General features: G+C 38.3%; 2 protein-coding genes across 3 annotated transcripts in view; one reads left to right on the top strand and one right to left on the bottom strand.

The window, feature by feature from the left end:
• Nucleotides 1-3,917: 3,917 nt before the first annotated feature.
• On the bottom strand, nt 3,918-7,031 carry LOC140224794 (uncharacterized). The gene is made up of 4 exons (XM_072301468.1): nt 6,261-7,031; nt 5,935-5,969; nt 5,339-5,491; nt 3,918-4,548 (listed from the first exon to the last, which is right to left on the bottom strand). Exons 2-4 carry the CDS (start codon nt 5,964-5,966, stop codon nt 4,395-4,397), a joined length of 339 nt encoding a protein of 112 aa, XP_072157569.1. The 5' UTR covers nt 5,967-5,969; nt 6,261-7,031; the 3' UTR covers nt 3,918-4,394.
• A 2,973-nt stretch (nt 7,032-10,004) lies between these two features.
• Nucleotides 10,005-13,100, top strand: part of LOC109034438 (uncharacterized) — a 158,135-nt gene continuing 155,039 nt past the window's right edge. For both annotated transcript variants that reach the window (XM_019047576.2, XM_072301291.1), the window contains exon 1: nt 10,005-10,643. In XM_019047576.2, the coding sequence (XP_018903121.2) occupies nt 10,571-10,643 (73 nt within the window). In that variant the 5' untranslated portion in view covers nt 10,005-10,570. The remainder of the gene's footprint in view (nt 10,644-13,100) is intronic.

The following is a 13,100-nucleotide window of genomic DNA, read 5'->3' as shown; positions in this document are numbered from 1 at the left end:
AACATTCATTTTTGATGAAATTAAGAAAATATTTTTCCTTGAAATTTACAGAAAATTGGGGAATAAGTATACATTTTCCATGTAACAATTCGTCTTTTATCAAAACAATATGGCAACGCACGAACAGAAATTGTAGCACGACAGAATGGTAAAGATGTACCCTGAGCGGTGCGTATTAGGAGGCTGCATAATCGATAACTTGCAGGCGTTTTATAGACGTTCAATTGAGGACACCGCACCAAGGACAGCCTATAGGCGTGTAGGTCGTTATTACGCCCATCTGCTTTTCGGATTCTACGTACCCTGGACTATGCTGTGGTAGCGATAGAATATAGATACGTAACGGCTCGAGGTCGAAAAACCTTTTTTTTTCGAGTTAAGTCAGGCCACTGGATCGATGGGTGCAAGAACGACCTATAAGCGGGCCTATAAACTTAAGGGCCTATAAGGTGCTAGTTACCCCTTTCTTTACTTACTATCGATATTCTTTCATTTTGCTTTAATCATGCGTGATTAAAATTATTTATACTTCATATTGCCACCAAAAGGACTGTTGGGCGTAATAATGGCCTAAACCCCGCTTTTTTAAATTAAATATATTAGAGTGTAAACCCAAAATGTATCGCAAAATCTACCCGGCATCCTTCAATAGAAGGGTTAGGTCACCCAAAAACACCAAAACAGGGTACCTGCATAGAAAAGTCTGCGCAGTACATCAAAAACAAAACTTTAAATGCGTTTTTGTCGAAACGCGGTTTCAAGTTATAGGCTATTTTTGGTGCGGTGTCCTCAATTGAAATAGCCTTCATGCACGCTGGGCTTGTCAATTTCCTTTGAAATTTTTGCAGTGGTGAATGCATAGCTGAAGTGCGCTCCAGCTAGAATTGTATTTAGCAAATGGGTAATTTTTATAGGAGGATTATAAATAAACAAGTGGTTAGAAATGAAAACAAAAGAAAATGAAATATGCAAAACGATCATCCAGATATCGGAACTTGGCTGTTTTGAAAACGCCTTCAAATGCGGCGTGATACCTCACACATTCCGGAGAGTTCAAATAGTTGTATCATTGCGCCTTAGAAATGCGACGGATGATTACAATCGAAATAGCCTTATACACGCTGGCTTTATCGATTTCCTTTGACATTTTTGCAGTGGTGAATGCATGGCTAAAATGTGCTCCAGCTAGAATTGTATTTAGCAAATTGGTGAATTTTATACGAGGATTAAAAATAAACAAGTGGTACGGAATATAACAAAAGAATATGAACTATGCAAAACGATAATCCGGGTATCGGAACTTGGCTGTTTTGAAAACGCCTTCAAATGCGGCGTGATACCTCACGCATTCCGGAGAGTTCAAATAGTTGCATCATTGCGCCTTAGAAATGCGACGGAAGATTACAATAATTGTGATTGTGCATAATGCATCCAAAATTATGGTGTCAACCTAAATCAAGGGGTAAAATTTTTTCACAAAAATACGTTTTTAGACAAATATGGATGTTGTCTTTGGCCCTTTTTCCTTGTTCAGTTCAGTTCAGTTTCCTATGCTTTCTCAAAAGCTGCATTTTTTATGCACATCCGATGCAAATGCGTCGGACATACCGCTAAGTTTTATGAATAATTTACAGTTAAAATTGTACGTTTCCTCATAGTTTTTGTTTTAAATCATACATTTAGTGCATTGCATGCATGTTTGAAACTTGCACCATGCGGTATACAGAGAGACAAAAACCCACTGAATATCGAGGAATAGATGATGTTAAAAAAGTTGTCACTTTCGAGTCGCGTTAAAAATGGTAGAAAAATTATGCAGAAATAACTCGTCTTCATTTTAAAAGCATTAGCGAGGAAATTTGAAAAATTAATTGATAACATAATAAAAACAGCAGGAAGCTCCAACGCATTGGCGTCGGAGAGCGGCTCTGGGGGCAGTAGTTGTAGTCAAGAATGAGGGCCTAGACACATTTTGTCATTGATGTACAATCCGACAACTGTCGATTCATGTTTTGTAACTTAGCAGATTTACGTAGCCGGTGTATAAATGTGTATTGGGCTTTGATATGGCGAATACATGGCATTATCACTTGTTGTATACTTTTAATTTTGAAAGCTCTTTGGAGGTCCGCTTCCTAAAAAATCTCTGGTTGATAAGTCGTTTAGCGAGGCTGCAAAAAATTTGCATTTTTATATCTGAAAGTGTAGGTATTGGTTTTTTGTATAATTGTTTTTTTGGATTGCTGGAAAAGTAACGCATACTTCTATAATTTAGGACTGAGTCAGGGAAATATAAGGTTCGTTAAATAGTAAATATTCCTAGTACCGTGTGACACTATTGTTAACGAAAAGTTTTTGCAACTTGTCAAAGAGGTTGTTGAATGATCTTCGAATAACTTTTGATGAGCTAGAGGTAATGGTTCTATCTGCAGCTCGTGGACTTCTGTACGATATTGTCCAGAATCATCTAAATTTTCAAAAAGTGTCCGCTTGTTCGATACCCAATTTGCTCATTCATGCATACAAGGAGAAGCGCATGAAAGCTTTAGCAGACATTTTGGAGATGAATCAAGAATTAGATGAAGAATTTATGACTTAAATCACGGCACCTTAATCACGGGATGACCTTAATTACGGCAACTATTTATTGTCCATGAGATGCAGATGGTTCCATTTCCCTAGCTCATCAAAAGGTATTCGAAGATCAATTTCATCAGCCACCCGTACGAACCACGTTTCTAGTGACCCGTACTTGCTTCGCACGTATGAAACATACAATCAGAGAAAACAGAATTCATCTTACAATAATCAATAATCAGTAGGACATGAATCGTTGCGATGTATAATACGACATTATAATGCGGCATTACTATTGTAATTCATTTTAATGGATTAGGGGCATTATAAATCATTATTGCCACGTCGGAATGAAATGTTGTAGACTGAATTGAAAAGCATGTTGGCAAAATTTATTATAAAAATAGTATAACATGTAGGTACATAACATAAAGGTAATACAAATTAAATGATTAGAGCGTGTATATTTCATTACATTATAGGTATATTACAATCATTTTTGTCATTGTTGGAAATTTTGATAGTTTGAAATTTGATAGTTGATAGTTGATAGTTTGAGAGTTGAAAATTTGGTTATTTTATTTAGTTAAGGTGATTCGATAGACGCCATATTTTGTGTCAGAATGGCATGCGACATATCCCATCAATTGGTTCCATTTTTTCATTTACTCATCATTTTTCTCCAATTTTAAGTTTCGCAATTCTGTTTTCAGGAGACTAAAGCACTCACTTATCAATTTGTATATTTATATTGAGTTAAGGGTAGAGACGTATTCCTCACCGGAATTGAGGAATGGAGGTGTTACAGTAAGTCCGGCATTAGGTTCCATTTCGACATCAGCGACGATCAACGCTACGATACTGGAAGCCAGTCTTCCGATATTAAATCCCTAGCGGGGAAGAAAAAAAATGCCTAGATTTCGCTAAAAATCCCTAAATCCCCAGATTTGCTCAAATATACTTAAAAAATCCCTAGATTTTGCAAAAAGCGCCATTTTTAACGAAGAATCATGATGTCATTCGATGTAGCGATTTGCAATATTTAAATCTGATTGGCTCGTTTGAATTTTGGCGCTCTCTGAAAGCAGTGCTAATCCAGACCAATAAAATGAAAGAATATTAGTTGATTTCTTATTATTAACAGGTTGAATGCAGTTGAATGTCAAGTACATCGAAGGACGCAATCGTTTTAATTTCCGGCTTATTTGACAACACACATTACACAAGAACAGCCTACATAAATTGTGCATGTGAGGAATTATTTTCCGGTTGTTGAACAGAGTTGATCGTTTTCAGCATTTGCGAACTGTAGTATGCTACAGAAAAATATCCCTCCACTGCTAAGACTATAATTGCTCCGAAAAGAAAAAATTTCTCTCCGGAGCAATGAGTCGTAGCAGCGAAGAGAAAATAGTTTTCTCCGTAGCACTAACTAATTCAGTTCGCAAATGCTGAAAACGGATCAACTCTTTTCAAAAACCGGTAGAAATAATTCCTCGACATGGCACAATTTAATGTAGGTGTGTACCTGTCTCAAAGGTTACAGCATTCCGAATGTATTTTCTGTTCTTTTATGTATTTTTTATCAGCTTATCGTTTTCCTCCTATTCAGATACACCCGAAACCGAGTTCCAACGAATCCATCGGCAAAAAGTCAAGGTTGCCCATTGTTGAAATAAAAAAAAAGAGAAAAAAAATTGTATATTCTTGAAACTATCACATTTCCTGGCAGGGAAAAATTGCATACTTATTCCAAGCTTTACAGTTAATTTAAAATTATTCCTATTTTTATAAAAAACAAAGTTGCAGGTTTGTACTTACGATAAGTCACGTGACTTTGATTTTATCTTCTTTTTAGGCTTTGAGTTCGACTGATGTGTTTCAAGATTTTCGATGAATGAATTTTCTGCTTCATTTACTGGATGCGTAATATCAGAATCATTGTTCGATATATCATTTGCAACGTTCACCCTGTGTAGAGGAAAATATAAGATCGGTTGTTTTAAAAATAAATTGGAATTCTACTACATGTATGCCACTTGGGTTGAACAAAATTCTAAAAAGTTTTTTTTTAACTATGAGCGCAAAGTTTGACATCGACGAAAATTGGCCAAAGTGACACTCTTACATCCCTAATGAACATACTTGAAGGAATTTTTTGTCCTCCGAAAGGATCGGTTACAATAGCGCGTTGAATGCTGAAAAACCCGCATTTTTCGCCAAAATTGGCCTTCAGACCCATGTTTAGGCCAGTGGTAGACCCCAAAATAGATCGGAAATGACCAAACCATTATGCATTCCGTAAAATATAGACCTTCAATGACCAAAAAAACGCAGAGTTGAGGAATTTCAGGGTAGGCCCAAAAAAGGCCCTTAACGATACCCCTCCTTTGTCAATTTGCAGTATTAACAGTTGGAAAGCAGCCAATAGATAATTAAGATGCTTAAACCACAATTTAAGGGGCACCTACAGCCGCATAGTAAACATAATAGTAAACTTAATAATACTCACGTCTGTAAAAAAACAAATATGCATAATGAGATTTTGGAAAGTGTAATTTTGTTTCACAAGACTAATGCTCAAACTACAACATTTTAAGTGGTGAAATTTTGTTAATTTGCAGTATTGCCAGTTGGAAAGCCGCCAATGGGCAATTAAGATGATCAAACCACCTTCTGAGGAACATCTAAAGTCACACAATAAACTTGATAACAACGCAAGGTTGCAACTAGAATAGAATTAACTGAAATTTTTACTTACAGTGCATAGGTTTCACTCGATTCTATTTTCTTTTCCTTCTTTGGCTCGGCGTCATACGATTGTGCAGATGTTTCAATGCATATAGTATTGTTTTGGATCGGGGTGGATTCATCAAAACCAGGAATGTTTCTGCATTTGGTTATAGCTGTATCTCTGAAACAAGCAAAAAATGGAGAGTTTCTTAGGTAGATTAATAAAGCTTCTGCTAAAATTTTTTTATTGGTTGCCATATTATGACAAGAAAATTAAACAATTGGTTATAAGGTGAAACAACAATAGCCATGAACTGAAATAATAAATGCAAAGCATTGCAAACTTGTTACTTATTATCATCGCATTAAGAGTTGGCAAACAAATTTTCTGATAGTAAAATGATACATTATCATCCAGTTACTTCCCAGGACATTGAAAAACAAATTACAGTTCAAGAAGACCACACAACTTCTGGTTACTAACAAATTAAGCCACCACTAAATATTAGGTATTCAAAGTATTAACTCCTAAAATGGTCTTATCAAACGTATAGATGTCCAAAACATTCCTCAATTTTGCATATCAACTAACACTTACATATTGAGTAAAAGCAGATTTCTTACCTCTGAATTATTCTTTGACTGCGTCGACTCATTACCTGAAATGAAAATTAAAACAGCATTATATTTTCTACATTTTTTAAGTCAACTCAAAAACTAAATTTTTGAAATTCTATAAATACATTGAGGCTTTAAAAATAAAAAAGAAGAGCAAGACACTAGTGAGGAACTCTTGAACTATAGGTTAATGAGCTATAGATTGTGCATAGAAATTGCCAGTCTAAAGTTTCAAGAATGAGAAAATAATCAGCCCATGAGTGGGTCCAGAATGAGGGAGAAGGAAAAGTTGAAATAATTTTACTGGAAGGAGGGATAAATGAGGTACTCACCGAATTTATTCGTACAGAACATTCAAAAATCCCGTGAAAAAACAGCTCACAAATAAAAGCAAATTGCCATAGAAACTTCTTCACGAAATCACACACACAACGAAGAACGAGGCGCTACAGACGAGTCCGTCCAGGACAAGTTAAAAAATTCCCATGAGCCGAGTGCCGTAGGTTAAGGGCCCGTTCGCCAAAACTAATCGGAACTGTATGAATGAATTGCTCCTTTTAAAAATCAAAACAATATCGAATTGCGATATATTACACAGTTAAGATAGGGCTATGTCCTGTCGTAAGCGGCGACATACAGTCGATATCATTTCAATAATCGCCCCAATGGCCACGATAGTTGTTAGACGTTTACGGTTTCCCTGGTAACCTTTGTTTGCTATCAGCTGATATCAAGTAATATGACTAGGAAGCTCCAACCCAGTGGTTAAAGCTTCCTTAACCGCGAAAACTTTAAAATTCAAATTTTCAAATTTTGAACGTAAAGTACATTTTTTCCATCACGAGATAAAAGCACAAACAAGTTTTGAATTGTTGACTGTATCACCATGATTCCAAAAATACAATACACAACATAGCATTGACTAACAATAAAACAGTATGCAATAAAATAAAGTCATGACAAGGAACATAGCCGAAAATGGCGCCGATTCCCATCAACCAACGCGCGGTCTCTACAATGTAACATGCTGCATTGATACTCCCCAGCTGGGACCGTCCGGAATAGCAGCTCTAGTGCAAGCACCAGAGCCGTAATTAAAAAGTGAGAAAATTACCAGTTTCCTTTTTAATACAGATAAATTCAAATTCCACCCAAATAATATTTTTATTAGGTAAAGTCTTTTTCATATTACAGTGTTTCCTTTTAATTCATTCTCATTTGTATTCAAGCGATCAATAGACGCGATCAAGGATCAATATCAAGGGGGCGGCAAATTTTGCAATTTCTTTAAATATAGGTATTAAAAAAAAATCGGATTCAGAAAAAAATTACAAACGAGAAGAGGTGACAAAATCTCTCATTTCCTGAAACTATAGTAATTTCTAGTTTTGTCATCTTTCGGTGATACAAGAGACAGCACCTTTAATTAGTTGAGTTAAGAGAAAAATCAAATACACAATTTGGCCCGGAACGGCGCGGCGCAGAGAGCAATGATAACGCGAACTTGAGATGAACAGGAGAAACCCTCGGCGCGGCAGTCGGCATGTAACACATATAAGCGCCTACAAGACTGCATGAATACTTCACGCATTGCTCCAAACACAGTGCGGTCAGCGTGAAACGCATAGCGCCTACTAGACTGCATGAATACTTCACACATTGCGTCAAACACAGTGCGGTCAACAGCGGTTGGCGTGAAACGCAGAGCGCTTACAAGACAGTAAGAATACTTAACGAATTGCGCCAAACCTATTGCGGTCAGCGCGGCGTCGTGGCGGAAGTTAAAATTATTAAATTACATTTATGTTTGTTCTTTCATAATTTGTTCGTTCATTTCTTCAAATGGAAGGCCTCGTCCACACAGAGATAGGTATACAGAACTTAACTTTTGCGCAAAGTTTTGTGAACTTTTGCAAGCAGTGTTGACAGGGTTATTGCAAATAATGTGTCCAACAAGAATGAACGCGTCTAATGCACCCCTTTTCCTTTGGCATGTTCACTTAATGGTTTTTATTGATGTTTGATGATGAAATGCAGGCGGCCCATGGGCGGCAAATTGGTAAATTCGGCCCTGGAAGACATAGGGAGTATGGAGCGATCCCATTGATTGAAATGAGAGGCTCTCACAGACTAAGGGATAAAATGATGGACTAACTATAGGGTATGCCGTTAGTTAGTCCATTACCTACCTCCCATGTCCATTGCAACCACCCGCTTCCACCAATGAGATCCCTTCATTTTCATTTAGTCTTCTTTGTATATAGCTTTGTCTATCAATTTCAACAATCGGCCCGCTGATGGTCTTTAATATCCTGTATAATTTTAAATAAAAATAAAATTTCCAATCACCGCATCGACTTTCAAGCTAAGGGAAAGTGTTTGACGGATATTCAGGTCGAAGTGATAGAAAGAAAGACAGGAATGATCGGAATCGTGGTAGCAGTATGAACGAAGACTTTTCATACTGCATATAGAGATCGGCACTCGCTCAGGTGGGTTAGGGCGCATCGTTGACGTATTAACGTTACGCCACCGAGCGCGGCGTCATTCGATACTTTACGTGAGAGCTTACGGCGAGTCACTGTTTTCTCGTCATCGCGCTCAGGTTGATGCACGGAGTGAGAGGAACGCAGCATCGAAGGTAACACTCACACTCGCACACGCTTTCACACTCACACGGGCGCAGGCTCAGCATCTCGAGTCAAAGCTCTCGGAGAAGAATAGGCGACGATGGTAGGAGGCGCCGCGCCGCCGCACAGTGCGGCCCTCTATGGACAAAAATAAAAAATGTACCATTCGGCATCTGAATATTTTTTTTTAGAGTTTGTCATCTTAAAGATATTTGGACGTATTTTTGCCAAACGGAACTATGTGCTTTATGACGTGAGCCCTGTTATGCATATATTCTTGGGGCACATATTCTGCATATATATGCACTTAGTCTGGCATATATATGCACTTATTCTTCCCTTCATGTCTTAATGCGCATAATTTCGTTTGTCTGAAATACGTCCATTTCTGACTCACAATGATGGTTCATCTTCAAATTTTTCGCTCAAAACTACTTCAAATTTGGGTAGAAAATGGGCAGGAAATTGGTCGAGAATCACTGATCCATAAGAAATAAACTGGAAAAAGACGCCAACTTCAAATGCAGATTTCTCGCTTGAGACGCGAAATGTTCTGGGTGGTTGACATTTTCTTAATCCTCAGATATCCAACTTCAATTCTACCAAAAAGATCTTGCAACTTTTTGCGACTATCAGAGATATAAAGTTAAAGTTTTGGTGCTTTACGTTACTTTTAAATTGTTAACAAGCGGCTGATTCGAGGTTGCCAACTTCAAATGAACTTTTTTCGAACGAAAAGTACGCAAAATATCCTGAGATATAACATTTTCCTATTCCTCGAGTGTTTTACTTTGATACACTGAAAAAAATAATATGTTGTTTTAGCACCTGGGATGTCAAAAATGTGACTGGTGTTCCCAAGATGCTACCTTTTCTGTCCCCGCAGCTAACTTTACATCCTGTGAATGCAAAGTCGTATGCGTGGGCAATCAAGCCAGCATCTTAGGATCACTAGGTACATTTTTGACATTGTAGCTGCTAAAACAGCAAACCATTTTTTCTAGTAGTGTCAAAGGGTTTTCCTATGTCGGTGCTGCTATCTTCATTATTTAAAGTTCACTGGGAAAAAAGCACATTGTATCTAGAGTCCAGACTCTCAAAAACATCGACAAGAAAAAATATTCTTGATTCAATCGGACTTTTGCTTAGATCAAGAACCAAGTCTCTCAATTCAAGCAGATTTCCTTTTGATTTAAGCAAAAATCTGATTGAATCAAGAGTATTAGAGTATTTTTTCTTGTCGATGTTTTTAAGAGTCTGGACTCTAGATCCAATGTGTTTTTTTTTTTCCAGTGTGTCTTTTACCGATTTTTGTCCGCATCGTCCATGAGGATGCCGCACCGTGCGCCGACTCCGCGAGGCCCCCGGGAAGGAGGGGGAGGGGGAGGGGGAGGGCGATGGTGAGGTGAAGCCACTCTCACCGTCAGTGACCGTTCTTCTCTCTTACCGCGCGCCGTCTTCTTTATCACCCGTTCAAGTCTCCGCGGTTGTGCAACGTGCCGTGATACCAGCTCCCTGTTTCGGATCGCAGATTTTTTGGGAGGTCTGCCCCGCGATTCTGCTTCCGGGGGGTCTCGTTTTTTCAGGGGCTGGGCCCCGGAGTGTCGGTGCGACGCTGGCGAAAAGCCCCCTCATTTCGAAAATGAACCGCGCGTTGGATTTTATCAAATCGCGAGCTTTTGATACGTGAAGCGGTGCGCGCGGACGACGTCAGGATTTTTACACTTTTTCATCATATCTTCAGTGTTAAAACACCTATTTACTGTAATTCGATAAAGGCGTTATGTGATTTTAATCGTTGATCGGTATCACGATTCCTGTTATCAGTGCAGTGGCCCATTGTTGTTTTTGAAGTTTTTCGAAATTCGTGCGGCTGAGGATTACTTAAAATCGGATGCACACTTAATCTAATCGAAATGTGGTGAGGCGTCACGCTGGAAAGCGGATTATGCAGTGTATAGTGTTTCTGAAATTGTGCTTTTTCAAGTGAAGGTGCTGAGTACTGTCCCTCAATGGCTACGGCAAATTACGGATTCGCTCTTTTTATCCAGCTCGCTCTGGTGACATGGATTTCCGCCCAACAAGGTAGAATCACTATATATTACAACCTGCTTTAAGAATTTTTTCAATCAAAACCAATTTAATTAGGTGGAGGGTGCGCGAAGCATTTTGGGGGGTTTGACCGCGAAGCGGTAAGGGGACAACAGCCATAATTATAGAGGATAGAGATTAGTTTTAGTCATGACCATTTCAATTGAAATAATGTAAACTGATTACGGTAGACGCACGGATCGTGAGACGGTGAGTTGCGATTTTTGAAAAAAAAAATTGAAAAAATTCCAGCTTACTAAAATAATGTGCAAAGGTCAAAAGGTGGCTATAAACTGGTGTTACGATATAGAGAGAGGACAAAAAAGTCGTTTACTAGTATGACACCTCGTGGATATGAGGAAACCGAAGAATATTCGGTTGGCCGACCATCCGCCTCACATGAAACCATCGTTTTTTTATTCTTGCTGAAGATACCTCGAAAACTGTAAAAAAAAATGAGATAATCGTTTTTAATTGTTACCATCGTAAAACAATCTTGATCAGAAATTTATTGTCCTCTCAAGAATTACAAAACTTGTCTCGCACGTTACATAAGAAGGTTTTAAACAGTCTCAGGCTCAGGTATACGGAATACCGGCCTATCATTATACTCCAACTTTCTTAAAGAGGGGATTATATACAGGGAGGCCCAGACCTACCGTGCCAGGCCTTTTCTCTGTTATTTTAGGTTGAACTAAGTTCAGGACCGCGCGGGAACGAACAGAAAATTGACCCCAAGGAATCCGAATTTCATAGTCTCGGAGCCCCTCGGCATTCTTAGGGATGTAAAAGAGGGGCCCGTCCTTGTAAAGTCGGAGTTTGCGTCAAAATTTTAAAATTATTTCATTGGAATCAGAAAGTAGAGATTATTTTAACCAAAATCGACACCAAACAATCCAAAATCGGTCCATCTGTGTCCGAAATACTGAGCCCTTAAGGTGGGGGGGGGGGGGGGGGGACAGAGCCTCCTTCAAGGAATGCAAGTTAGCTAATGGGGAGCTTTAACCTGTATATTTAACCAGTGTGGATTCTCTGCATTAAGAAGGATCTCTATATGTCTTCGTGAAAGACCGACTCGGAGACTTTAACGCTCAGGTAGAAAGATAGACGAGTGAAATCTCAGGCGTTTACTGCAAATAAGATGCAAAATTTCGGTCATTTCTTTTGCCTGCGTATAGGAGGAGAATCTATATGTGCCTCATCTTAGATGCGGCAACGTCTGAAGGCTCACACGGCTTTTTACCTTAACACGGCAGTTTAGTGGTCAGTATTTTGAACCAAAGCGGGCTGATTTTGGATTTTTTTCGTATCGATTTGGGTAAAATTGTCCATGCTTTCTGAATTTGACATTTCAAAATTTTGAAGGAGACCGCAACCTTTAAAGTCACGACTCCCCTTTTATCCCACGAGGGAGCCCGAAGGGGGGGGGGGCGCTAGGACCATAAAATTTGGATTCTTTGAGGTCCCCTTTTTCTTTTTCCTAGTCAGTGGGTATTTTTGATATTTTTACAGAAAACCGGCATACCCGTCATACCCTATTTAACTATATTGTCTTGCGCTTTTTTGACACTTATGCACTATCGATCCTTCCGCATGTTTCATGGGTGGGGGGTGAAGTGTTAAATTTACACTTCATTAGCAGATTAATGGAATATAGTGTGGTAAGACGATATTGGTAAGTGTATTTGTTTCTTTTTTCTAAAAAAATGAGGCTTGTTAAAGATAAAAAAGCGGTGATATCATTCAATCTCATATCCGCAGGTTTTGGACATCTGAAATTTTGACGTATTCAGGACTTCTAAGTACCCTCAACAATTATACCATTGTGTCAAAAATAAAGTCAACCTTTGGTTGAATTTGTCATATTTTTCTCCATACTATTAAATAGTATTAATTTTACTCTCACTGAAAAAAAAAAAAAAAACACATTGGATCTAGAGTCCAGACTCTTAAAAACATCGACAAGAAAAAGTACTCTTGATTCAATCAGAATCTAGCTTAAATCAAGAACCAAGCCTCTTATTCTAAGCGGATTTCGTTTTGATTCAAGCAAAAATCCGATTGAATCAAGAGTATTTTTTCTTGTCAATGTTTTCAAGAGTCTGGACTCTAGATCCAACGTGGTTTTTTTCCAGTGCTTCAAAAGCCCTACATGAACGTAAAATGGGACAAAGTTAATTGGAGCATCAAGTAAATGGTTAATAGGTAGAATTTTTGACAGAGATGAGCCAATCATCTACTCCCACTCGCTACCGAGACAGGTGTAAAAACGGTAATTCCGAACAAACCGCAAGCTGATATTTAAGAGTGCCACCTATCTTGACCACAGATTACTCAAATCTGCTATTAATGAAAGATGAAGAAAAAAAAAACGGTTCATAGGTCTGTTAAATGCTCGAAACCACAGTTAATAGTTGAGAAATGGAATTATAGCCGGTGCCTCACATAATT

This window comes from Bemisia tabaci, chromosome 6, assembly GCF_918797505.1.
Source record: "Bemisia tabaci chromosome 6, PGI_BMITA_v3".
In the NCBI taxonomy this organism is placed as follows: Eukaryota; Metazoa; Arthropoda; class Insecta; order Hemiptera; family Aleyrodidae; genus Bemisia; species Bemisia tabaci.
The sequence above is the reverse complement of the archived record's forward strand: the minus strand, read 5'-3'. Positions and strand labels throughout refer to the sequence as shown.